The sequence below is a fragment of the Schistocerca piceifrons genome, chromosome 2 (genome assembly GCF_021461385.2).
Source record: "Schistocerca piceifrons isolate TAMUIC-IGC-003096 chromosome 2, iqSchPice1.1, whole genome shotgun sequence".
Taxonomy (NCBI): Eukaryota; Metazoa; Arthropoda; class Insecta; order Orthoptera; family Acrididae; genus Schistocerca; species Schistocerca piceifrons.
The window spans coordinates 434,524,364-434,551,904 of record NC_060139.1 but is presented as its reverse complement, the minus strand read 5'-3'; the positions used below and the strand labels follow the sequence as shown (position 1 = coordinate 434,551,904).

Here is a 27,541-nt window from a genome sequence, read left to right as displayed (position 1 = left end):
GTAGGCCACTAAAAAAATGTAATATGCAAGTAGGTTCACTACTCTGGCAGTTCCAAAAAATTGCAATTGAAGTTTTAAGTGTCTGTTATGTAACTGATTCTGTGCATAGGTGCCGCATGTTATAGTTCATGGTGGTCAAGTGGTTAGCGTTCGAGTGTTGAAAGACGAACATGTACGAAGAGATGGTTTGAGGATCACTCAACTTAATTTTTTAATCTACTTTTTTTCATAATTGGTCATATTATTTAATGTATATGAGATTTGAGAGGTAATATAATTAAAAAGAAAAACACACACTTGTATTTGCGTGAAGTTTTAGTGAATTCATTATTTGACTACTTACTATTTTTAATTTAATTTTACACACATATTTATAACTATTGATGAGTAAATGAAGAAACACAAAGAGTTTTCCTGAGAATGCATGCCTGTTGTGATTTGCAAAAACCCGTGCACTTGCAATCTGGTAAGGTACCCGGAACTACTTTGCACCTCGATGTTTCAAGCTGCAGACATAGAGGTAGGCTCCATTTGGCAGTTATCCTGCGTACTGGTGAGAAATTGCTAATGTAGTGAGAATGAATAGTGTAGGTGCAAATTTTTTGAATACTACGGAAATTACACTTGCACTACAAAAATGAAAGTTTGAGCGGGATTTGAACCACTGCCTCATACATGTTCGTCTTACAGAGTTCGAACGCTAACCACATGAACTCTAGCATGCAGCACCTACATGTGGATACATTAGTTACATAATAAATGCCTAAAACTTCTCTTGCAATTTTCTCGGAATTGCCAGAGTAGTGCACTTTACTACTTGCATATTATTTTGTTTTTATGGCCTACTAAATATGTACAAAGTTTGAAATAAATCCATGATCTCAATGTCATGGTCTTCCCTTATTAGCAAGGCTTGGGAACCAGCACTGGGTTTAATGAAGAAGACACTCAGCAAACAAAACGATATGGCGATCAGGGCGCACAGAGACCCTACATCAACGCAGATGCCAAAGCCAGTGTCTCCGTGACCACTGACACAGGGCTGCAGGTGCAAACCATGGACGGAGCAGCTTGTGGGGGCAGGGGTTATTAGTCAGCTGCACGCCCTCAGAAGCTTAGTTTGTCTGTACACCTGATGATGGCATCAAAATTACACTTGTGCTACAAAAATGAAGGTTTAAGCGGCAGTCAAACCATTGCCCCATACATGTTCATCTTACAAAGTTCGAATTCTAACTGCTTGACCACTCTAGCATGCTGCCCCTACACGTAGATACATTAGTTACATAATAAATGCCTAAAACTTCTATTGCAATTTTCTCGGAATAGCCTGAGTAGTGCACCTTACTACTTCCAAATTATTTTGTTTAATGGTCTACTAAAGGTGTACAAAGTTTGAAGTATATCTGTGATCCCAACATCATGGCCTCCCCTTGTTAGCAAGGCTTGGGAACAGGAACTGGATTTAATTAAGAAGACACGCAGCAAACAAAATGATCTGGTGACCAGGGCGCACAGAGAACTTACATCAGTGCCGTAATAGACGATAATGCTAGTGTCTCCATGACCGCTGACACAGGGCTGTGGGCACCGACCACGACAGGCAGAGCAGCTTGTGTGGGCAGAGGATATTAGTCGGTCGCGTGTCCTCAGGAGCTCAGTTCATCAGTGCACCTGATGATGACATCATATTTCATTGCCGAAATATTGTGCCCGTTGGATCATTATGGAATCCTGAAGGTCTTCCTGGATGTGGAGAGTCAATAATGTCAAAATGATCATCTCTAAAACCAGAAAACCATTTGCTTGCTGTGCTGGGTCCAGTAGCATTATCCCCGTACATAGCACAAGTGTTTCTTGTTGTATCCATAGCTGTCACCCCTCTATTTAACTCAAACAGAAGAAGAAGTTAGAAATGTTCCAATTTCTCCACTTGACACTCCATTTTCTAGTGTCCACAGTTCTACTCATGATGTCCAAATGAGAAAATGACAATATGTCAACTCAAATAGCAACAGTGAACTACAAATAAAAAATGACAGACAATAAATAAACCACAGCAACCAGAATAGCAACATGCAAAACGTAAACGCTACAAACTTATACACCAGCCTAATACATTACAGGAAATAATAGATCCTGAATCTTTTTGAATCAAACAAAAACAAAGATTTTTAGAGGTGGCCTCTGGAGATTTACTGAATAACTCTTGACATTAATGCTGAGGAACACTGTAGCTCTGTTGGGATGAAAATCACTCCAATAAAACTGCTCTCTCGGTGTACACACATGCCACCAATGCCTCATGGTCAACACAACATGAGGTTGAATGGAGTACAGGAACCACACTGCATTAGGGAACTAGACATGTCCATGCGCAAGTCAAAAGTCAGTGACCAGAAATAAGAAGAGTCTGAATCAATGTCCAGTAAATAGCCAAGTATCACAAGGTTATTGTAAATATGTTAGCCGGAAAGCATGTAGTATGCCTCAGCAAGCTGAGACAAGTGTGGCCGAGACAGTCTGCAGCAATCTTTAAATCTGCAGCTGTGTTTGTCCATGTGATTTGGGCTGGCAGACGTATCACACCTTGCTGCACATAGTGAGCTCAGTAGACTTAAGCTAAATTATAAATACTGAATAATTGATACATCGAGAGGGTTTAAAAAACAACAACATGAAACCTACAATTGTCAACATGTTTTTATTATAATGGAAAGACAAAACAGGAAACTTGAAAATGTATCTCAAATCTACATGTACAGAAGTGTGAAGGTGTCCACTTTCTGGAACAGGTAATGTCCAGTAACTAAGTTCACAACCTGATGTAGAATAAATGTGTCATAGTTCTTCTTAACAAGTCCATATGTACCAAGCCATCTTCCGAGTCACTTCCAGTAGGTCCACTTACTGGCGGTGATACCAACCACTAATGACTGCCATAGGCAGTAGTTTGTTGACTTCTCAGTGTAGACGAACTGTGGACTGATCATGCATGAACTCACTGTGAACTGACTGTAGAGGCCTACATTCAATCTATGTGATTGGCTGCCATTGGCCAGGATGATGAGCTTCTTGCTCATTGGCTCTCCATGTAACATGATGTCATCCAACAGGTGATCGGTGTTTGCAGAAATCATGGGAAAGGAGTTCCATCAGCTGTGGTGACCTCTTGAGGCAGCTGTCACTGTCAGATTTGCCGAACAGCCACCTCTGCTGATTATGCAGTCATTGACACCACATCATACGAAAGTATGTTATCTGGAGGACAAAACAGACTGTGCAATAATCAAGATTTGTGCATGATAATTCTCCTCAAAAATGCCACATCAAATAAGTCCTTTCCCTCTAACTCTGCACATGCTCTTGTAACAATGACTACAGCTCCACTAATTTAATGGTCTCATCACATAACTGCACAAAAACTGGCAGGCCAGATGGAGCGCTGGCAGAGCACTGCTGTACCTCAGGAGGGGAGTCAGGAGAACCAGGAGCATCGTCACAGTGGAGCGTAGGCCCAGATGAAGCTGGTAATTGAAACAAAGTGTGTAGTAAATCATTATTACCAAAAGTCCTACATCAGTAACAAAAATCTCACTCCCTGAGTCTAAAATAATGGGAGCTGTTATATGGTTTAGTGAGCCATCAACTTTAGGCTTAAAATACTCTTTCAGTATATATTCTTTCTCCTCTGCTGAGGATTGCTTCTTATTTTCATCAAACCTAATGAATATACTAATGCTTGTTTGTGACTCATCTATATATGCTTCTGGAGACTGAACCACTACCCAGAAACCTAAGGGTTTTCCTCTTTGTCATTACCTCTACTGTAAAGTGTGTTATCTGGGTTGTCTCTTATGTATGGTATTCCTCCACCATGTCCTTAATTGAAGTATTCATTCCTACTGTTTGTTCTTGTGTCAGTTTGTTGGTTGTTATCATTCATATTTCATTTATTGACGTCATTATTTTGCCATCTGAAAGATAACTGTTATACTATATCTATTTGCTATAAGTACTGTATTAATGATGACACTTTTGCCCAATCATTTCCTACAAGCTTATCTTTGACTCTCCAAGGTAATTTACTAATGAGTATCTCTACTAAATGTTCCTCCCAAATTGCTTTATTTAGGTGCCAGCCTACAAATTCTCTATATCATTTCCAATTGCCACTTTTGTATGGTTTGAACCAAATAATTCCAATTTAAACTTCTTTTGAGCACCCTCACTTCAATACCTGGACTTAAGCACTATCTCAAAACTGTGATATGTTGTGAAATCCTGTAGCTGTAACATTCTCCACTGAGCTATATCACCATGCATATGACTTAACACAAATCTTATTTTATCATAATTGTGCATGTGTCAAGCAACATGCCTTTGAATGACTTTAGAGATAATACTGGGTGTATGTGTCTAGATGGTATAAACTTGGGAAATTTGTGTTTGATCCTTTGTTTAATGTGGTATTAAAATTGTCACTGCTAGTAGGTTGTATTATGTTTCCATCTAATAGGTGTACAAATTCTTTTCTGATTTCATTTTTGGCGTATTCTATGTATAAACTATTAGGAAGTGTGGCTTCTTTTAGAGTACACTTAAGAGTGTTATTATTATGTAATATGGACTTTGCATCTAAGAGTATTGTGTTGATTGATGATGACTTATTACTCTGTAGTTCTCTCTCAGACTCTACTTTCTCTAATCATGGTTCCATTTTGTTAATAATTATCAAAAGAACATCTGTATTTTTATTCATACACTTTTGTAAACTATTCTTGGTTTGTAATGACTATTTCTTTAAAGCTTCAGTTCTTGTTTTTCATTTACCCTGTTCAGATTTAACAATGTTTACATGTTCTACTTTACTATCTAGCTTTACTTCTACCTTTTCAATATGTTTATCCATTTCTTCCATGTAACTAAGACCTATATGTAATTATGTGAAGATGGTATCTGTTCTTTCGGACATGTCCGATGCACACACATTGCCTGAACTCTTACGGGACTCGGTAAGATTGTCTGCTGCAAATAATGAGTGTAGAGGGCAGGGGCACTACGAATGTAGTGTGTGGACATTAAGTTGGGAATGTTGGTCTCACTGGGAGAGTGCAAGGGATAAATCCCTGCAGTCGCACTATCCTCTGTGCCCTTGGCGGCTCAGATGGATACAGTGTCTGACATGTAAGCAGGAGAGCCTGGGTTCGAGTCCTGGTAGGGGCACACATTTTCAACTGTCCCCGTTGATGTATATCAATGTCTGTTGGCAGCTTAGGGTCTTGATTTAGTTATCATTTCATTCTATATGTAATTGTTTCTCTGACCTGTGCATCCAACCATTTACTTGAGGGATGAAAATACTTATTGCCATTATTTCAATAAAAACAGTATTGATCACATTGAAATTGTTTATTTTCTTTGATGATCAGCTTTGATGTCTTATAGCATTATCATCAGGCCACATTTACGACAGCAGGAAATGGTGGCATGGAGCAGGCTGTTCTAGAGAGGTGTGAAGAACACTGATGACAATCCTGTAAGATATCAAAACTGATTACAAAATGAAATGAGTAGCTTACATGTGAGCAAGACTGTTTTGAAATAATTTTATTATAGTTTCATAGACCATTGCTATTCCATGGAAAATGATCCAAAAAATACTTGACCATACTGGATTCCAAGTACCTAACATAGTTTCAATTTGTAGAAGGTTTTTATTCGTAACACCAAAGTTGTGTCCTATTTGAACAAATCTACTATTAGTGTTGGCCAATAAATTCTTCCATTGACATATTGTCAAAGCCATGTTTGCAGTCTAATCAATTCTTCATTAAAATAGTGAAAAATAAATAAATATACTGAAATACGTGCTTATATTAGTACCATCATTATTGATGTTATGCATGTTCGTATTATTTATGACATAGCACTGACTCTTCTGTAAGGGGCTTGGTTATTTCTCCAAGTATTTTTGTTTGATCCATTCAGATTAGAATTTGTCTTGATGATAAGCAATTGCAAATGACTTGATTATAATAGCTGTCTTAAAATTTCTATCTCATGCACAAAGGTCAATAGTTCTGTAACAACATCATCACAACACTTCACTTTGTAAATTAAATTTTGTTTGCACCTAGCAGATAGTACTGCTATTGGCAGATGTTTGCTGTGTAGTGGTGTCATAAGCAGTAGCTCTTGTCACGGTGTGTAGGCTGGTGGCAGCTAACTGGGTCATATCAATTGTAGTTCTCACAGCATTCACAGCTGTATGTGGGTTGAACTACTACCACTGGTGGTGTAATGTGTTGGCCACAGTTATCTTAGTGGTCGTCATTGCATGTTCGTATTGCCTCACAGCAAGTTGTTACACTGCAACTGTGTTGCCTGTTGTCAACTTGTGCTTGCTGTCATAATGCAAACTGTGTTGCCTCATAGTGATGTTGATTATGTTATGCTAGTGTGTACTACTAATTACAAGCACTAGCTCTTCTATAATGTGCTTGGTTATTTCTTCAAATATTTTTGTTTGAGACACTTGGATTACTATCTAATGATCCCTGTTCTTTTTCATGTTCTACTTCCTTCCATAAACTGCACTTGCTGTGACATGATTATCATCAGCTGCTCTGCTCCGATGCTGCCTGTAGCCCAACAAATACCTCAAACAGAATGTGCACAAAGCCAAACTGAGAAAAATGTCATATTCAGTATACAACTAAAACATGAGTTTACAAAACAACATTAAAGAATACAAGAGCAATGCTGTAGCTTGATAATGTTTACTCATTCATTCCCACATATTTTAAAGTTTCTGTAGTCTCTAAATTTCTGCACCCTTTCAAAGTGTTCAACAAATTCAAAAGCAAGCAAGAGGCCCAAGAAATTTTAATCTTAGATAAAGTTAGGAAGTTGTCTGAAATCATCTATTCAGTTACTCTCAGTTTCTGTACTGATATCAGAACTGAAGAATGCAGAGAGACGGTTGAAATACTGAATTTGGTCCCCAGAGATTGTTTCACCATGGAAGACTGTAATACGATTCCTGCTTTGACAGATGATGAAATGGAAGATATTGAGATAAGTAATTGTTAATTAGAATGCCATTAAAACTGCTAAATAGTGGAAAGGAATGTAGACTGCACAAGGTATGTGAGAGACTCTACAGAGATTATGTGAAAGAACTTGCTCGCCTTTGACCACTAGTTTAAGTAGATCTTTGGAGCAACAAATATTAATTAATAAATTGAAAAAGTGCTATTTATACTCATGACAGAGGCATATAATTATAGGCTAATTTTGCTGGCGTCAATTTGTTTTAGAATTGTGGAATATGTTGTATGTTCACCCATTAAAACGTTTATGGAGAGCAAAAACTTTCTCTGTAAAAATCAAGTTGGATTCCACAAACAGAGATCTTGTGAAAACTCAGCTCACTCTGTACATTCATGAGAGCCACAGCACTGTAGATGATGGAGCTCATATTGATGTCATATTCCTTGACTTCAGGAAGGCATTCCAGTCAAGTTTGACACAGTTTTTTAGTGAACAAAATACAGGTATTGGATGACATTTTTATTAGATTCAGGACTGCCTTGCAGAAGGAACTCAACACATTATTATTAATGGAACAAAATTGGCAGATTTCAAGGAGTACCCCAAGAGAGTGGTTTGATGCTGCTCTCCATGATGGTCTATACTGTGCAGGCCCCTTCACTTCTGAATATCTACTGCTAACAACCTACATTCATTTGAACCTGCTTACTGTATTCAGGCCTTGGTCTCCCATTACAATTATTAACCCCCCCCCCCCCCCCCCCCCCCCTGCCCCAACCTCTCCATTCTGTGAAGCCTCAGGATGTGGCCTATCAACCTCTCTCTTCTTACAGTCAAATTGTGCCATAATTTTTTTTTCCACCAACTGATTCTGTACGTCTTTTGGTATTTGACTTACCCCTCTAATTTTCAGCATTTTTCTATAGCACCGTATTTCAAAAGCATCTGTCTTCTTATTGTCTAATTGCTGTCATACACATATCACTTCCATACAAAGCTACACTTCAGACAAAAACCACTGGAAAAGACTTCCTCACATTTAAATTTATATTAAATGTTAACAAATTCCACTTTTCCAGAAAAACATGTGGCGACCATCGTCTGCCAGCAATTGCTGCCTGCCAGGTGCAGAGTAAATTGTCTTTGGACTTGGGATTCTTTGGAAGGGGTGTGCTTTTGACTCTAGCGGAGATTGAGTTATTATGGTCTGTAATGTTTTTCCTGTGTCTGGTGTGATTAAATGAGCCGTAATAAAAGTGCCTGATCATAAGAAGTTGGGAGTTTTCTGTGGACAGTTAGTTGCTATAGCTAGAAAATCCACAAACTTCTCCTGCGAGTGCCAATCAGCATTTTACACCTTCCCTACTTCAGCCATCTTCAGTTATTGTGTTGCAAAAATAACAAAACTCATCTACCTTCAGTGTTTTATTCCCTAAGTCCCACTGCTTTGCCAGATTTACTTCAGTTTCATTCCATTGCACTCATTTTACTTTTGTTGGTGTTCATGTCATAACCTCTTTTCAAAATACTTTCCATCCCTTTCAACTGCTCTTCCAAGTCCACATTTGCTATTTCTGACAGAATTTCAATGCCATCGGCAAACGTTAGTTTTTATTTTTTCTCCCTGAATTTTAAATTCCCTTACCAAATATCTTCTTGCTTTCCTTTGTTGCTTGATCAATATACAAATTGAATAACACTGGGAATAGACTACTCACTCTGCCTTCCTTTAATGTCCTTTGACTCTTGTAACTGCAGACTGGCTACTGTATAGGTTGTAGATAACTTTTCACTCTCTCTGTTTTGTCCCCGCATCCTTCAGAATTTTAAAGAATGTACTCTAGACAACACTGAAATCTACAAATGCTATGAATATAGTTTTGTCTATTTTCAACCAATATTTTGAGATCAGTCATAGGGTTGGGTCAATATTGCTTTGCAAGTTTGTGCATTTCTTCAGAAGCCATACTGATCTTCCCCAAGTTTTACTTCTACCAGTCTTTTTCCATTCTTCTGTAAATAATTTGTGTCAATGTTTTGTTACCATAACTTGTTAAACTTCAGTAGAATTTGCAATGTCAGCACTTGTACTCTTCGAAAATGGCACTATTACATTCTTCTTGAAGTCTGATAGTATTTTTCCTGTCCCATAAATTTTGTACCACACATGGAATAGTTTTGTCATGGCCGTCTCTTCCAAGGATCTCAATATTTCTGCAGCTGTGTCATCTACTCAAGGGGTCTTGTTTCAGTTTAGGTCTTTTACATAATGGTCTCTCAAATTCTTCTTGTAAGTTTCATGTCTTCCATCTTATCTTCATTTACTTTCTTTTTCTGTTTCTGTAATATTGTTTTCAAATTTTTCTTTTACAATCTTTCTATACATTCCTTTCAATTTTCAGTTTTTCCTTCTTTGCAACATACTTGCTTGTTATCTGAGCACTTTATAGTCATACAACTGCTTCACTTTTCCACAGTGTCTCTTTAATTTTCCTATAGATGTCATCCATATTCCCCATAGTTATTTGTGCTTCTACAGATTTGGTTATGTCTTTTAACTATTCCTGCTGACCCATTTTGCAGATTCCATCAGTTTGTATTCCCTTTCATCTACTACATTTTCTGCAGTCTTGTATTTTCTCCTGTTGTCAGTTAAATGCAGTGTCTCCTGTATTATCCAAGGATGTCCACTTGCTTTTGTCCTCCTTGCTAATTGATCCTTTGCTGCCTACACTATGCGATCTTTTAAAGCTACCCATTCATCATCTATTGTGTTTGTTGTTAATGCTCCCTCTGGAACTCTTGACAACCTCCAGCTCTTTCAATTTAGCCAGGTCACATATCTTTTAATTTACTACTTTTTTGCAGTCTCTCCTGTTCGTTTTTCCTTAAAATGCCATCCTCCTTAGTAGACCTGGCCATTTGTCCAAATGGGGAGGGGGGGGGGGACTATTTTACTTCCAGGATATTTTACCCAAAACCATGCCACCATCATTTAATGATACAGTAAAGTGGAAGGCCCTCAGGGATAAAAAGGCTATAGTTTTCTTTTGCTTTCAGGCATTTGCAATACCAGCGCAGCAAGGCCGTATTGGCTAATGTTACAAAGGCAAATCAGTCACAGGCACCCTTCATACATGGTTGTACCTATTGTATGGCTATCTGTATAGAGGCATGAGAGCAACCCCTCCTTAGCATGGTTGAAGAGGGCTATTGTCTGTGAGGACCTATTACTGTTAATGGTGAATGTTAATGATCTAATGGATAATAGAAAATGTTGCTGTCAAGGGTACAAGATTAGTTAGACAAAATTTGTAGTTAGTGTAATAAACGGCAGCTTGCGCTGAATGTAGAAAAATGTAAGTAAATGCAGATGAGTCAGAAAAACAGTCCCATAATGTTCACACACAGCATTAGTAGTGTGTTGCTTGACACAGCCACGTTGATTAAATACATGTGTTTAATGTTGCAAAACGTTATGAGATGGAATGTGCACGTAAGGACAGTAGTAGGGAAGGCAAATGGTTGACTGCATTTTATTGGGATGATTTTAGGGAAGTGCAGATAGTCACCAGGTTGGATTAAAGAAAGACAATGAAACAATTCAGAGGTGTGCTGCAGATTTGTTACTGGTAGGTTCAATCAGCATACTACGAGCATTACGGAGATACTTCATGAACTCAAATCCTGGAGGGAATACAACATTTTCATGAAACTCTGTTGAGAAAATTTATAGAATCAGCATTTGAAGATGACTGAGGAACTATTCTGCTGCAGCCAAGATTCATTTTTGCATAAGTACCACAAAGATAAGAGAAATTAAGGCTCATATGGAGGCATTTAGATAGTTGTTGGAACAGGAGAGGAAATGACTAGTAGTGGTACAAGCTACCCTCCGGCATGCACCATAGGGTGGCTTGTAGATGTAGATGTAAACTGTTTCCCCTGAAAAAGACTGCTGCCCCCCTTCCCCTCTTCAGAAACCACATGTTTGTGTGGCCTCTCCACAGACACCTTTCCGATGTGGGTGCACCCATGGTATAGCTTTCTGTATACAGGCATGCAGATCACTCCACCTTGACATGGTTCAAGGGAGCTATTGCTTATGGAGAGCTGTTACTGTTAATGATATATATGAATGTTCTAATGGATAATGGAAGCTCTTTAAAATTATTCACAGATAATGCTGTTGTTTGTGGGTAGGTTGCAATGCCAGAAGACTGTAGCAAACTGCAGTAAGGCAAAGAAGATAATCAAAATATGATGCAGGGACTGGCAGTTGAAAAACATTTGCACATAAATGGACTATTGTTTGATTACAGAATTGGTGACAGTTCACTGGAAATAGTAACTACTGTAAAATACCTAGGAATCACCATCCAACATGACCTAAACAAACTATACGAAAAGTGTATGTCAAACTGAGATTCATCAAGAGACATGTAGGTAACTCTTCAAGGAGCTGGGAATTTTAACTGTGCCATCACAATACATATATTCAGTAATGAAATTTGTCAAACAATATGTCATAATTTGAGAAGAACAGTGAAGTCCATATTTATAAAACTAGAGGGAAAAATGATCTTTAGTACACATTAATAAAGCTATCAGTGGTCCCCGAGAAAGGAGTTCAATACGCAGCAACAAAAATCTTTAATTATTTGCCAAATAACAGAATATATCTGACAGGTAGCAAAGCAGATTTAGATCTGACCTAAAATCATTTCTCCTGGACAATTCCTTCTATTCTGTAGATGAATTTCGGTCTAAAAACTGGTAGCCTGTAAAAAGTGTAGTTCCATGACTAAGGCTTCAAAAATAATGTGTTCATTAATGTTAACACAAATCATGTACACATATTCTGTAAACTGAGTCACTCCACATCATTCCAATAAAAGATTCATTCAAATTATCTAGCACTAAAGCAAGCAAACAAACAAACACTGTCCTATCAGTCCTTGAAAGCCCAAGATATGTGGCACATCAGCTGGAAGAGTATCTCCAATATAGTTTCACTGATACTGTTGCAGGCAGATATCTCATCTATGGGATCTGGAGGAAGTACAACAGTGTTAGTGGTCTCATTCACTTCACACTCATCATCAGAAGACTTTAAATTAGAGAAAGTGCTTTATAGTGACCCTTTGTGCCTGGGGAGTTTTAAAACATAGTGTTATATTAGGTGGAACCAGCCAGGAGCCCTGAACAGGGATCAAAATTCAGAGACCTCATGGGAAAATAAAATAAACGTCGGAAATAAACTATCAATAAGCATCTTCTAAAACAATTACAGAAAATGACGGTACACAGGCACTGACAGTTAAGTACATAACAATATAATTTACGCACTTTTTAAAATGTTCCACACTTGTAATGCTGAGAAAGTTTACTTCTTCACGCAAATAATCCCATACTGTTCGCTCATTTATCATCATCTGGTTAACAATGAGTGCACAAGCTTCACAGAGGTCTAGACAACAGTTCAAGGTAGTAATAATTGCTACCAACATAATTACAGATATAAAATTTCTGTTAAAAAGACAAATCCCCAAATGGGGATCATGGCAGTTAATGGTTAACCGTCACCTAAACAATTTGTTCAATATGAGCACCAGAGACATCAAAGAGATGCTGTACAGTGCCAGATTTTTTACTTTAAGGAAGCAAGTTTTGTTAATTGAGAATGAAACTAAATAAAACCAAGTCTCATGAAAACAGAAGTCACAACAAAGACTAAAGATATCCTGTATAGATGCAACAGTTAGGTGGGCTCATTATTATCTACCTAGACAATCAAAATTAGATAGCATTCCACAGACACTCTCAAGAAGATAAGCACAGCCCCCATATAACAAGTGTATGGTACCACTGGCTTTGACTTCTTGCCTGATCGTGTGGCTTACTTGAATAGAAAATCTGTGTATATTAATGAATGGATTCATAGGCCAGACGTAGACATTGTCAATTGCTGATGTGAATATCTTTGGGAATATCTTATATCTTTCTTCCTTGGAATAGTCTGGATGGGATTTGTGCGTGTGTGTGTGTGTGTGTGTGTGTGTGTGTGTGTGTGTGTGTGTGTGTGTGGGAGGGGGTGGGGGGTGCATGCACATGACCAAATAAAAAGCTCTCGAGGAAAATAAGTGGCAAAACTGACAACCTGCTGAAGACACGTGCCAGATCACATCAAATCCAAGGCAGGGAGTCATTTATTAATTTTATTACTGAATACAGTACTTCACTTCATATTGATGGCTACCAAGAGGACATGATGGGACTTTGAATAGTGTTGTTATTATTATTATTATTATTATTATTAGTAGTAGTAGTAGTAGTAGTAGAAGAAGAAGAAGACTGATTTGATCTGTCTCTACATGTAACAACTGGCAAAACTCAAAACTCAATGTCCTCAGGAAATTTTACAATTGTAGTTCCACCTTGCTGTCACCTGTACCACAGTATCAAACTGAAAGATAATTTTGACTAAGGTGCAAAGGGCAGATCACTCAGTTGTTCAGAATGTTGTCTCTGTAACTGTTGAGAGGGATACTGCTCATCTACAGGAATCATAATTATGTTAGTCTTTCACCTCCACAGGTAAACCCCTGAAATGATTGCACCTATGGTTTGACTATCTATATCACTGACGCATGCTAGTCTCCCCACATTAATGTGGTCTATAGTTTGATAAAAACTATAGTTTGAGAGGGTGATTATATCACAGAGATTAAGTTGTAGCAAATTCAGATTTATTCTGCAATTAAGGGAAAAAAACTTCATATTATAATGCAGATATACTGCTTTCATTAAGAGCTGCATTTATAATGTAAACTGTTCACATTTTTATGACTAAGTAGTTTCAGCTACAAACCCAAGTTCCATAATACATAACATAAAACATATGACAGGTAGAGGAAAGAGCAACACAATTTCAACAAAAACAATACACAGCACTTGCTTCTGCTGCACTACCCCAGATCATTTCCAACACAAGAAATAAACTGTTATTCATATATGAGATCCAGAAAGTGCAGCATTACTTTATTTCTCTAGAGATGCATTACAAAAATGTTGAGAATCCCCCTCTCCTCGAGGTTCTGGAGGGAGAGAAATTGTCATTATCTCTCATGTGGAGGCTCAGAGTCATGCATTTCAGATCCTCTACTGTTCCCCCGTAATCAAAGATATGTTCAACAAAATCTTTAGCTATTATACAGATAGTCATTTCCACTAGTCTTTTCTTTTACTCGTTCTGAAACATTATGAAATTACACTGTAACTGTCTAGATGTATTTATTTAATTCCATAAACTGTTAGATGATTTTCTAGTATACATAATCCACATACTGATATTCCACTTGTTTTTTCATTTCCACATTCATGTCCAAGCTTCAGTATTTTGATTTGGTTGTCGCTATTGGAACTAACTACTATATTAATTCTGCACTTTTGTCTTTACAAATATTTAACTCAAGAAATGTCATAGTTTTGGTGAGATTGGATGCTTCTGAGACTTAGCCACAAGCAGTCTTTACCAGAAGCATTCAGATGTAGATTATGTCCTGTAGGAAGCAACTAACGGAGGCCTTATGTATCATTCATCCTGATGTGTGGATATCTCTGACAGATGTGTGATATTTGGTGAGACACAACATACATTAATATTATTCATGATTCCTCCCAATAGGTGGTGGTATAATGAATTTATTAAACTGAATTAGTATTATACTCATTTTGATTGCCAAGACTTGAATATTTTATTAATTCTCTTAACATGGTTGATGTTACAAGTGGCACCTTCTTACAAAGACCTTTCAGGTCTCATTAACTTTTTTTTACATTTCATTTTCATTTGCTTTTATTAATTGGAGCCTTGAAGCAGTTCTTAGCTGCCATCAGAAACTTTATGATATAAAAAACAAATGCAAAGTTTCATGGTGGTACAAAATTTTCCAGACTTCTTGTTGTGTCACGTGGTTTCAAGTGCACAAACTTCTTGAAGGTTTTTAGCACCTGTTGTCATGTGGTAAGAATGCCTTGTTTGAGAACAGTTACCCTCACATATTCATATTAATGGCTGTGACATTACTGGCTGTTTACTGTATCCATTTTATGGAAATGTCTTCAGCACATAAGGCAACATATGTGTCTCGTGCTGTAAACATGCCCCAAGTACTGAACAATCCATGAAAATACATAATACAATATGCAGATGTCTCCAGCAATAGAAAAACAACTTAAAAAACCAACAAAAATGTTCTAGCAATGAACAGAGTGAGACACCTGCCCTTTATGCACTCTTACTGATTGAGAACAACTTAGGCAAAAGCTTGTGGATTTTAAGCTGTCTTTCATATCTGGGGGTACAAGAACAGTTTATTTATCATAAGGAGTTCTCAGTACCATCCCATGTCTCCATGTATTTGGGGTGTGATATCATGTACCCCCCTCCCTCATCTTGACTTTCTTAGTAGAGAAGCAGAAAGTACAAGACACTCTTGCATTCTGTTGGTTGGTGTGGTACTGCTAGTTTACGAACAGTTCAGCATAAAGCATAATCTTACATGTTGTTCTCACAGATATCATGGCCTGTTGACTTTTCAAGCATTTGAGAAGAATATCACTAATAATGACCATTTCCCTTACTTTTTTTGCAGGTACGCTAAGATGTGGTACAAGGGAGTCAGCTTCACATCAGAAAAATGTGCTCTAGTTTATCTAGTGGATTCTGGTGGTACAAGAAGTACAGCTGATAACTTCTTGCAAATGACCCAGGACTTTTCTGTGTCAGTATTTTATACAGGATCACGTCACGGGCCAAACTGTTCACAAGAAGTAATTTCAGTTTTGCAAAATGGTCAATATTGGATGACAGATGATCTCACACAAAACTGGATTATTAATGGAATTCGCATATCTCAGACACGGGATGGTCTGGTCAGGTAAATATCATCGTTACATCTAAAAGTTAATGAAAATGACATTTTTGTTGTCACTACTTAAAAAAAAATTATAATTCCTGGACTCAATATTTATTTTGAAATAATGGTTCTCTACAATCAGGGCTCAGCTTTCCATAACTATGTATTTTTGAATAAGTTGCTTCTGTGTATATTGTATAGGAGAGAGACAACTCCAAATTGAAACCCAGAATTGCACTTCTGTTAGGCGCAAGTACAGTCCAACTGGAAATGAGCGGGAATTGCCTGAAGCCAACCTGACTCTGCACATCATGTATTTTTCCTTCTGTGGAACCAGTCAGCTAGGCTGAGAGGGTGGCACGAGTAGTGGGCAAACTCGCCATCACCTAAAAACTGCGTCCCATGCACAGTAGTATCCACAGAGAGGACACTCCATTCATGTGAAAACAACACAGATAGTGGCAGTTCCTGATCATAAGCTTGCTCTAATGTGCATAGGAGTGGGCGCCATGGGTTGCTATTCACAGTGGGAGGGCCCATCATAGGTCCACTGACCAGTCACCGCCCACTTCAAGCTCGGCAGCCCTCAGTCAGTTAGGTACTGGCCCGCCCTGGTGCTGATTGTTCCATTGGGTGTATGGAACACTTAGCACTGCTAGAAGTCATCACCATGCTATTGACAACCGCTGCTACAAAAATAAAAAATAAAATAAAAAGTAAAGATATTTCATTAAGCATCATGGAACATGGAACTTCCACACTATGCTGCAAGGCTTCCTGGACACCACCGGAAGCTCACAAGAGCTATGCAAAATGGGAGCTATCGACTTAGAGCTAGTCAGACTCAATAACACTATAACAGCACTGCAGGAAACCAGGCTACCAGAAGAAGGCTCAATACGGGAAAAAAACTACACTTTTTCCGCAAGGGCAAAGATATTGCTAGCCCCAGACAGCACGGAATCGGTTTTGCTGTCTGCAGTGACTTCTTGTGTTGTACTAAAAATCCAGTTGGGATCTCAGAATGCATTATGACTCTGCATTTCACAACAAATAGTGGACCACTGATGCTCACATCTGTATATGCACCAACAATTACCTCAGTTGCAGATGCCAAGGATCAGTTTTATGAACAACTTAGCGATGTGGTACAGAGAGTGCACTCTGGGGACTGTCTTAGCATTCTTGGTGATTTCAATGCTCGTATTGGTAGTGATTTTGCCGCTTGGCCTGACTGCCTAGGCAAGCAAACATGTTGTGGGCAAGATGAATGAAAATGGCTATGGTTGCTTGAATTCTGTACAAAGTATCAGTTGTGAGTCACCAATACATACGTTGAAGGCAAACCGAATCACAAGATTTCCTGGATGCACCCCCACCCAAAACGTTGGCACCAATTAGATCTTATTCTAACTAAAAGGAAAGATCTGCATTACTTTCTTCGTACATGTTCTTTCCTTAGTGCAGACTGACACTGCTAGGGACAAAAGTGTGTTTCATGACTAAAAAGTTTCACTCTGCCAGAACACCTTGCAAAACAAAAATCAATCCTTGCCAAACAAGAAACACTGCCACAGTAGAAGTATTTAGTGACAAGGTATGAAAAGAGGTGGATCCCTGAGACTCAGCCATTACTATTTTTGAAGACTGGCAGAAGATAAAATTGCTTCTTACCGTTACATCTGGAAATGTGTTCAGTAAACTGGAAGCAAAATCCCAGGATTGGTTCATCTAGAACCTAGATGTCCCGAAATCTCTCCCCGAGGCTAAGCATCAGGCCACTGGCATCTGGCAAAAAACCCATGCAATTCTACACGCAGGGAGCTAAGCAAAGCAGAGGCAGCTGTTCAACACACTGCCCACAACTGCATCAATTCCTATTGGGAGCAACTTTGCACTGGCACACAGGAATGTTTCAATGCTGGCAACATTGGTGGTTTGTACTCGGGCATCAAATGGGCCATTGGACCCATTCCACAGAAGAGCATACCACGCAAGGATATAGATTGAAAAGTCATCACAGATTGAAATTGTCAATTGCACTGTTGGGTAGAACATTACTCAAGCCTCTACTCACGTCCCATCAACATTAGTCCAAATGCAATGGATGACATTCCTCAGATGACACCTTACCATGACTTGTATGTCTAGCCTACTATGGAGGAGCTTCAAAGAGCAATTGCAAAGCTTAAATATGGGAACTGTCCTGGCAAAGATAACACCTCCACAGAAATTGTAAAACTAAAGCCAGTTTTTCCGCTGCTTTTCTACCTCTTAATGAAATGTTGGGCTGAGGGTACAACAGATATGCCCATGTGGTGTTAGGCCCATGTGGTGTTAGGCAGAATTCAGAAGTTTGCTGAGCGCATGTACCCTCAGGAACAATGAGGGTTTCATCCCCAACTATCTACAGTTGATTTGATCTCCACACTCCAGTACATTCAGGAAAAGTGCTGTGAGCAGAAAACCCCTCTGTTCATTGCCTTTATCGACCTAAACAAGGCTTTCAACACAGTCAGGAGAGAAGGATTGTATGCAGTACTTTTGAAGGCAGGGTGTCCTCCAAAGCTCTTGAAGATAATCATGGCTTTTCACCGAGATATGGAAGGTGCTGTGGTCTTCGGCAGAATCACATCTGACCCATTTGCTGTGAAAAGAGGGGTTCATCAAGGCTGCATATTGGCACTCACTCTGTTAAATATATTTTTCTTAGCATTCCTCAAAGTTGCTTTTGGTGAAACTAACCTTGGCAGTCATTTGTACACCAGAGCTGATGGGAAGCTCTAAAACATTTCTCTATACTCAGATCCAAGTGCTCCTGAGAAGACTTGCTTGTAAATAGCCTTTTAATTGCTAATGATGCTTTAGGGATTGCGTCAAGTGTGATATGTGTGCTTTTAATATTGGCAGTGACAAGTGGGAGCAACTCGCTGATGATGGCAGCAAATGGAGAAACTGACTGCAGTTGAAAGCAAGATGCACAATGAAGTATGGCTTAACAACTTAGCTGCAAAACGATTGCGCAGACATGAGCTTATGACTAACCTTCCTGCTGGAGTGATTCATATTTGCCTCGCTTGTGGGCGCCAAGTTGGCTGTTGCATCAGACTTCTGAACCACCAGCGAAAATGTCTATAGGATGCCACTTGACTCTTTCGACAGGAAAGGCCATTATATATAGTCATTATTTTCTTCATTTAAATCTTTAACTTAACTTTTAAAGGAAGCTTGTATAACCAGTTGAAACATAGATTAAATGCTATTATGTCTTAGCTGCGGCATGAGGCAGTTAGAGAAAAAAAAGAAAAAAACACCAAATATTCTATAAAGGGAAGAACAGTAAGTCATAAGTTAATACAAAATGTAAGACTGGAGCAGGGAGAATCAATGGAATGTAATAGCCGACATTTGTGTTCTGAAGACCACTGAGTGAAAGTTAATTCTTGTTCACAAGAATGTATACTGAGAAGCAAATATTAATATGTGTAATGGAGGAAAGTATGTGACATTATTAGTAATGGGCCATACTTCTGTGCTGTAGAGGCATCTTTAACCTCCAGCCTCCTATGACGCCAAGATAGTGACTATTCCAACCTTGTCACATCCATTTCTGTAGCAAATTTTCCTGTACAAATTGCTAGGAGCCAGTGAGCTCTTGTTAAGTGGCTGTTAGACAGCCACAGCACTGAACCAGATAAGCTAGTATACACATACACCATGCTTGCACTAAAGGTAACAGCTCAGAGAATGAGCAACATTGATGCTTTAGCATTAATCCACAAAGGAACCATAACAAAATAAAACAAGGGATTAACTCAAAATAAGTGGGATACTGGAACTGCACAGAAGATTTGGTTTTTCTATACAGAGTTCTGAAGGTCTAGTAATGGAAACATGTCACATTGTGATCCTACAGTAAAACAGATAAGTCCCTGCTATTCTGCTGAGTGCATGGTTGATGCTGCTGTATTTTTTCTCTTCTTTTAACCACACATTATTGGGCAATCAGAAGAGATAAAAAACTGAATTTAATTTTTGTGGAAAAACATCAATGTTCTTTTCAATTGTTCACATATTGTTTTTAATTCTAAGAATGAGAGACGAGGACAGTAGGCCAAACTTAACATTCAGCAACCTCAACAGGTGTTTAAAAAGAATTAACTTTAAACATAGCTGGCTAGGCCACTGTTTTGTCTGCGTCACAATACTATTTATATCTCTACAGTTCAAAGAAGCATAAGACAGACTGCCCACCCCACCCCCCCCAAAAAAAAAAAAAAAAAAAAAAAAAAAAAAAAAAAAAAAAAAAAAAAAAATATTAAAATAAAATTAAGAACACTGTTGCCATAGTTGAATTCATGAGAAACATATTAATTTGAAAACTAAGTCCAACTGAGGTCTGAGGAAACTGCAAATCTTTGTATAAACCATGGCAGGCAGCTCAAATACTATGATCACTATAATTCAGCAACGAGTCAAGTACTAATGGGCAATAAATGAAGCAGCTGTTGTACAGGAAGAGAGTTTACAACCGGCAGCCATGGCGTATTTAAGCTTCAGTGATTAGCTGACTTAACTTTCACAGATGTAACTGTGCGCTTTGACGACTTGCTATAAATCTTAACATCTACCTTCTTTGCTGCTTTTCTGGCTAGTTTGTCTCTGTGTCATGTTTCAAGCAGTCATCCTACAAGTCATATCTGTTGCTTTGACCTTAATTGTGAAACTAGTTTGTTTAGTAATATTTTAAACACAAGTAGTATCTACTTATTTTCCAATGTAATATAAACAAACAGAGCAACATAGGCATAAAATAAACGTTAAAAAGAAACAACTAATTGAATCTCTATCTTTTATAATTTCTAATAAAATTAAATTTCAAATACTGCCAATGACAATTTAAAAATAGAAGGAAAAAAACTATGCAAAACTTTCAGCTTTCTGTAATGAATCTGTTTTACACTAATGATGTGTGAACATAATAACCATTATTAATAAATTTGTTGAGCTGTAGTTGTGGTCTTTAGTACCAAGACTGGTTTGATGCAGCTCCTCATGCTTCTCTATTCTGTGCAAGCCTCTTCAATTCTGAACAACTACTGCAATGTACATCCATATGAACCTTCTCACTGTAGTCCTCTCTTGGTTCTCTTCAGTACTAAATTGATGATTCCTTAATATCTCAGAATATGTTGTGTTAACAAGTCCAAAGTTTTAGTGAAGTTATGCTACAAATCTCTTTTTTGCCCCATTACATTCAGTACCTCCTTATTAGTTATGTGATTTACCCATCTAATCATTAGCATTCTTCTGTGGCACCACATTTCAAAAGCTTCTACTGTCTCCTGGCCTGAACTACTTATTGTCTACATTTCACATCCATACAAGACTACAATCCAGACAAATAGCTTCAGAAAAGACTTTCTAACACTTAATTTTATATTCAATGTCAACAAAACACTCTTCTTCAGAAATACTTTTCTTGCCATTACCATTCTACATTTTATATCCCATCTACTTCAGCCATAATTAGTTATTTTACTGCCTAAATATCAAAACTCATCTACAACTATTAATGTCTTATTTCTAAGTTAAGTCCCTCATCATTATATTGTTTAATCTAGCTACATTCCATTACTCTTATTTTGTTTTTGTTAATGTTCATATTATATCCTCCATACAGGACACTGTCCCTCCCATTCAACTGCACTTCCAAGTCCTTTGTTGTCTCTGACAGAATTACAGTGTCATTGGAAAACTGCAAAGTTTTATTTCTTCTCCCTGAACTTTAATTCTCTTTCCAAATTTCTCCTTACTTTCCTTCACAGCTTGCTTAGTTTACAGACTGAACACACATGTAAATAAATGTAATCATAATCTTAGCAAGTCCTACATCAAGGGTTAGCTCTTGCAACTGTATTTCTTTCCTAAGGAAGCACAGGTGGACCAGTTGATGAAGATTGGGAAAGGGGACAGGGTGCAGGTCATGCAAACCTCTGGTTGAGAGGAACTCATCTGTTGAGCTTTAGCCTTCCCTCATCCTCACAACAGGTAGCTTCCCCTCAACCTGGGGTCTGAGTGAACTGCACCTGTCCCCTTTCTCAGTCTTCACCAGCTGAACCTTCTTTCCTCCCTAAGAAAGTACCTCCAGTCATGAAAGCTAGGTCAAACTGAAATTTTTTCTACTTTTAAATGTTTATATGACAGTACTTGGAATTTAACCTCCAGGAAGTAAGTACTGCCCAGCCTTTATTCTCCTTGTCAATTTAGTTTTTGTAAGTCCTTTATCATGATAATGGAAGAGGAACAACATGGGTACAGGTGCTAGAGGGATGTAGCAATCAGTATAAACACTTATTCAGAAACAGATAAGGCGAAGTACTGAATAGCAAGACATTTATTTCTACTTTGATTAAAATTATTTGGACAAGTAAAACTTTTATTTTTATGGCAAAAATGCATCTTGTAGTAATTAAAAATTCTAGAGAATAAATTAAGTTTTAACTTTGCAGTTTTGTGTTTGTATTCTCTAATCCAGTTGTTTCTGTTGTCATAGATTGTTAATGCTCATATACCTCTTCTGTCTCAAACATTACTGCTTCTTTAATACTATGTGATTATTTACTTAAATAACTTAATGTGACAAATTAACATACTAACTATTTCTTCCAGAGTTGCATGTAACAACAATAAATATCAACTTCGTACTTCACCTTCTAATGGCAATGCATCATTATCAACACCTTTTGTACACTGCACTGCTTCTATGGGACAGACGTCACACCTTTTTGTAAGACGTGGTGAAAGGCGCATGCATTATGATGGTTCCAGCTTTATTGTGCGCAATGCAGGACATTCAGCTGGATTTGATGAGAAGAATCAATTGAAAGTATACTGACTGATACACTGTAACGGATAGAATAGTTATATTTTTTGATGAACATATGATATTATTGGCTGTTGAGTCAGAAGAGTAATTTTTCTGGCTTCTTTTTTGATAGAATTTAATAATCTAGTACAGGGTATCCTGGTATACAACATATAGCATTAGAGTCAATGAAACTGCAATAATGTGTATGTTATTGTATGGCACTACAAAAATGCAACAATAAACAGTAGTGAGTCACTAAGAGTATTACATATGATGAAGTGTGCATGAAGTGAAGTGAAATATGTTTGCTGAGTATAGTACATGTGGAACTATCAGCTACAGATTTACTTTAAAGATGTATGTACGGCAAACTCAAATGATTGTGTTGTCATATGGAACTAAAATTAAAATATTTCAACTTTTGTTAGGTGACTTGATAGTTACCAAAAATCACATTACTGTATAAGGCAACTGTTGTTGATGTACTCTCATTAAGCACGCAAAGTAGTAAAACCAATATTGGAAAAGTAATCACAGTATTCTTCATCGTAGTAAACCATAAATTCATTTTTAGCTTTTACTTATTTCTTCCAATTTATATAAATTATCAAAATGATAATTTTATTTCATTTAAAACAGTGATTTCATATGAATTGTAACTTTTTTCAGTATGTAAGCTTGTATTAATTATGTTTTGTTCCATATTATGTTAGTTAAGCTGAAAATTGGCATAATAATTTATTTCAAGAATTTAATTCATACTGTTATGGAAAATTACATTTTGTTTTGTATTTATGTTTCATTTGCATTTATGACTGACAAATTTAATTGAAAGCCTTGTAATCAATAACAACTTTTTTTGTGAATTTACAGACTTATACTGGGAATCACAAAAATAGCTCTTAGAAATTGCCGAAAGCTTTAATTGTATTTTGTTCATTAAATTCATTATTAATGTGCTACAGCGGTGACTTCATTTTATTTGTTATTCCTTATTTTTGATTTATGCACTGTCATTTAAGCATGCTTATAAAACCCTCATTTATATATGGCACATTCATGTTTGTACATTATGTCAAGAATTTTACGTTACTTCCAGTTCCCTGTCATTCATTAGCCATGGCTGAACAAACATTGTCAGTTTTACAATAACATTACCACATTAAAATTAATAAAAAAATTGCAATTTAAACTGGGATAATGAAGTGGGAACTATAAAACATATATTTAAGAACTAGATTACATTATACATTACAATAATAAGACAATCATGTAGTAAAGTAGCAGAGTTGCTGCTGTTTTAGTAGCATAGTTGCTGCTGTTTTCATTGACACTGAGTTGCAGCTCAGGTAGACACTGTTCTATCACCAGAGAAGTATTCTTCTGTACTGTACATGGATTGCTCTTTTAGTACACACAAAATTTTAGGCCTAAATTGTTTTAGTGGTAATGACTGAGTATTCTTAGGTAGAGCATTAAATAATTTTAGGGCCACCATCAGGAAGGGGTTCTGCATCTTAATTAATCAACATCCTGGCCTGTCTATACTGTCCTTGAGTGCTGTATTGATGAATTTTGTTTCTCTTTCTGCATGATTTGACTTTTTGTGAACAAGGCAGCTGCAAATATATTGTCTGATAACAGTCAGAACTCATAATCTGGAAAATATTTTCTTGCAATGGTCAATCTTTTTGCTTGAGGTAGTGAACCTTATTGCTTTCTTTTGTAATGAAAGCACATTCTTGCAGCCTACAGAATGGCCCCATGGTAACAGCACATAGCTGACGTGACTGTGGAACATTACATAGTATACTGTTAACAGGTACTGGAGTGGTATAACACTTCTTAGTGTAATGTTGTTCTGCCAAGAACCAAAAGATGATTCAGTTAACTGTTTAGTTTCCTAAAGAGGTGTAGGGCCCGTGACAGTTTGGAACATACATGTTCAGAGTATCAGTTAGGCTGTGTATCATCCTCTGGGGTTTGGCATAATTAATTTTCATTTTTTTCAGGGTGAATCAGTCCTTGGCGTCACTGAATAAGACTTCTGCTTGTTGAACAGCTTGAAGTATGTTCTCCCCCTTTTGAGAACAAACATGTGTCATCTACAAACTGCAAGGTGTGCTCATAGTAGCCTGTGTCATTAACAAAAATTAAGAACAACATGGGTTCTATTAAGGATTCATGGGTCACAACACATTTTAACTTTATTTCACCTGATTTCTGCTCCTTGCACTGATACAATCTGTTGCTGTTATTTAGGTAGGATTTGAGAGTTTGGAGAACAGCTCTCCCAGTACCATATGATTTTAGCTTACTGAGCAGGACCTTATGTGGGATGCAATCAAATGCCTTACTAAGGTCACAGAGTATCAGTGCTGTAGACTCCTTGTCTTCAAAACCCTGAAAAGAGCAAGTACTGCTGTTGTGATTGACTTGCCCTTTTGAATGTGGATTACCTTTATTGTAAACTGGTACTGTGTGTGCTGCTTTCAGGAAGCCTGGAAATTCTCCAGCATGGAGGCATTTTTATTTATTACAACTGACAGTGATTGACCAATTTTGCAGACAGTAATGTTTAATATATTACAGGAAATACCATAAATATCAGAGCTCCCTGAGGGTTTGTAGTGTTTTACTATTTTTATTATGCATTTTGGATACACTCTCTTCCACATCACCAAACTGCATTTATTTCCAAATTTCACAGAAACTGCAGTATCTGTTCTGAAGCCAGTAATTTTCACCTACTGTGCTCTGTACTATATTTATACAATATTCATTACTTTCATCTGAACTGCAAGAGTTAGAGCCACAGATGGGTAGTTGCCTATATTTATTAATCAGATCCCTTGCTGCCTTGCAAGGATTAACTGTCATTGCTTTCCTTCTTTGTTTTCTCTACATCCTTTTTGCAGATAACTGCAGTATAGTCTGTCCTTGATGCCAATATATTCGGCGTCTTTAACTTTATCATTTAGTAGTTGTACAATGCCTTTTATTTTAGCTAATCTAGGGGTGTACCAGATCTTTACTTTGACAGTTTTCTGTATGTATTTTGTTTTGGCAGTTGGATATCTCTTGGGTTTTAGTTGAAAATTTTCATCCAGTATGGCTTTAAGAATCTGGAACATGCAACTGACTGCATTATTTGGTGAAAATTCTTCACACATTTGATGCCAGTCTGCATTTAAAACACTGCAATTTTGAAAGTATCTAAATTTTTCTTTGTAATAACCCTACTTCTGAAGACATAATTTGAATGCCAGCTTGGTAAGTAGTTATTGAGTTTGCCCATAGCTTCATGATTACTGTGATCTGCAAGTATAGGGTCAACCACACTTGCTTTGTAGTCCCAACAACTGCATCAAGACAGACATCTCCTTTTATAGATAACTTGCCACAAATAGTCCACAGCTGCTTACTAAGTTCATAAAAGCTCTCTCTCTGTCACTACCTTCCTGATATGGATGCTGAAGTCACCACATAAGGCAGTTTCTGCTCCAAGGTGCACTAGTGACACAGACAGCTTTCCAATTTGTTGATGAAATTTTCAAAACTGCCATTTGGGGAATGGTACACTGAAGCAACAATTAAGTTAAAATCTGGCAGTCGCAAAGCAGTCAATTCTGGATCCAAGTCCACACTAAAGTTTCTTACATTAATTTTCTTGGCACAGAGCTTTTGCATATACAGACATACCACCATGTGTAGCATTAAGGATACTAACAGTCGCTAACACACTAGTCTACACTGGAGCTTGAATTCAGGGTAGCCAGTTAATGTCGGTGAAAGACCTTCTCAGTGCCAGTATTTAATCAGAATGGGGAGGAAAAGTTCTTGAACACAAGACTGTGTGATGATATATAACAATGTTAATGCTGATCCGTCAAAATGGGGTAGTGAGATGTACAACTAGTGGCATTCCAGAAGAGTAGGCTACATGCCTGCCTTCTATCTTCTCTGAGTTACACTTATCATCATGGACTACAGAAACAAATGTATCAGTCGTACTGTAAGAAAATCATGTGCTTAGGAATGATTCCTCTTTCAAAATTTAAAATAGAACACGAATTTGATACATATTTTAAAAGCTGTTCAGCAATACACACAAAAGTTGTAAAAAGTGCCACACTGTTAGAAAATGAAATTTTTAAGAAAGAAATGTAATAAAATGAAAGCTGGCTTTCACAGCCGGTATTTATGTTTTTGGTGATTTTCATTTTATCGGTATTGTGTTGTCCCAGGTATATTCCTCTGCATAACATTTTGTCTCCCAATTTGCTGGAGATATCATCAGAGGCTGTAGCAACTCAGAAAGCACTTACAATCCCAATCAAGCTCAGCTTGCCAGACTTTAATACATATCCATTCCAAGCTCCATTTGTGACATCATTCAGACCACTGCCTAAGATTGAGGAGTTACGCCAACATGTGTTATGGAGCTTGTAGTGGAGCACACTTGGCACAATTTGTTTTATTTAGCACTAAGGCCCACAACTTGTCTATTTTAAATCCCCCACCCCATCTCTCTGTTCTTTTTAATTTTTTTTTCAGTTCCATGCTAAGTTTATCCTACCAGAGAAATCATTAAATGTTGATAAAACCAAAGTATCAGCAAAATGAATTCAGTGATTCCCTGGTCCCATGGTCTGATCTGCTACTGCCAATTTATCCATGTTGTGCTCAGACA

The 27,541-nt window shown here is 37.5% G+C and overlaps 1 protein-coding gene across 1 annotated transcript in view; it reads left to right on the top strand.

Annotated features, from left to right (window-relative positions):
* The window catches only part of LOC124777661, a 39,546-nt gene extending 16,306 nt beyond the window's left edge, over positions 1-23,240 (top strand). Inside the window, exons 3-4 of the mRNA XM_047253143.1 lie at positions 15,714-15,998; positions 22,650-23,240. Coding sequence (XP_047109099.1) covers positions 15,714-15,998; positions 22,650-22,875 — 511 coding nt within the window. The 3' untranslated portion in view covers positions 22,876-23,240. The remainder of the gene's footprint in view (positions 1-15,713; positions 15,999-22,649) is intronic.
* The last annotated feature ends 4,301 nt before the right edge of the window (positions 23,241-27,541 follow it).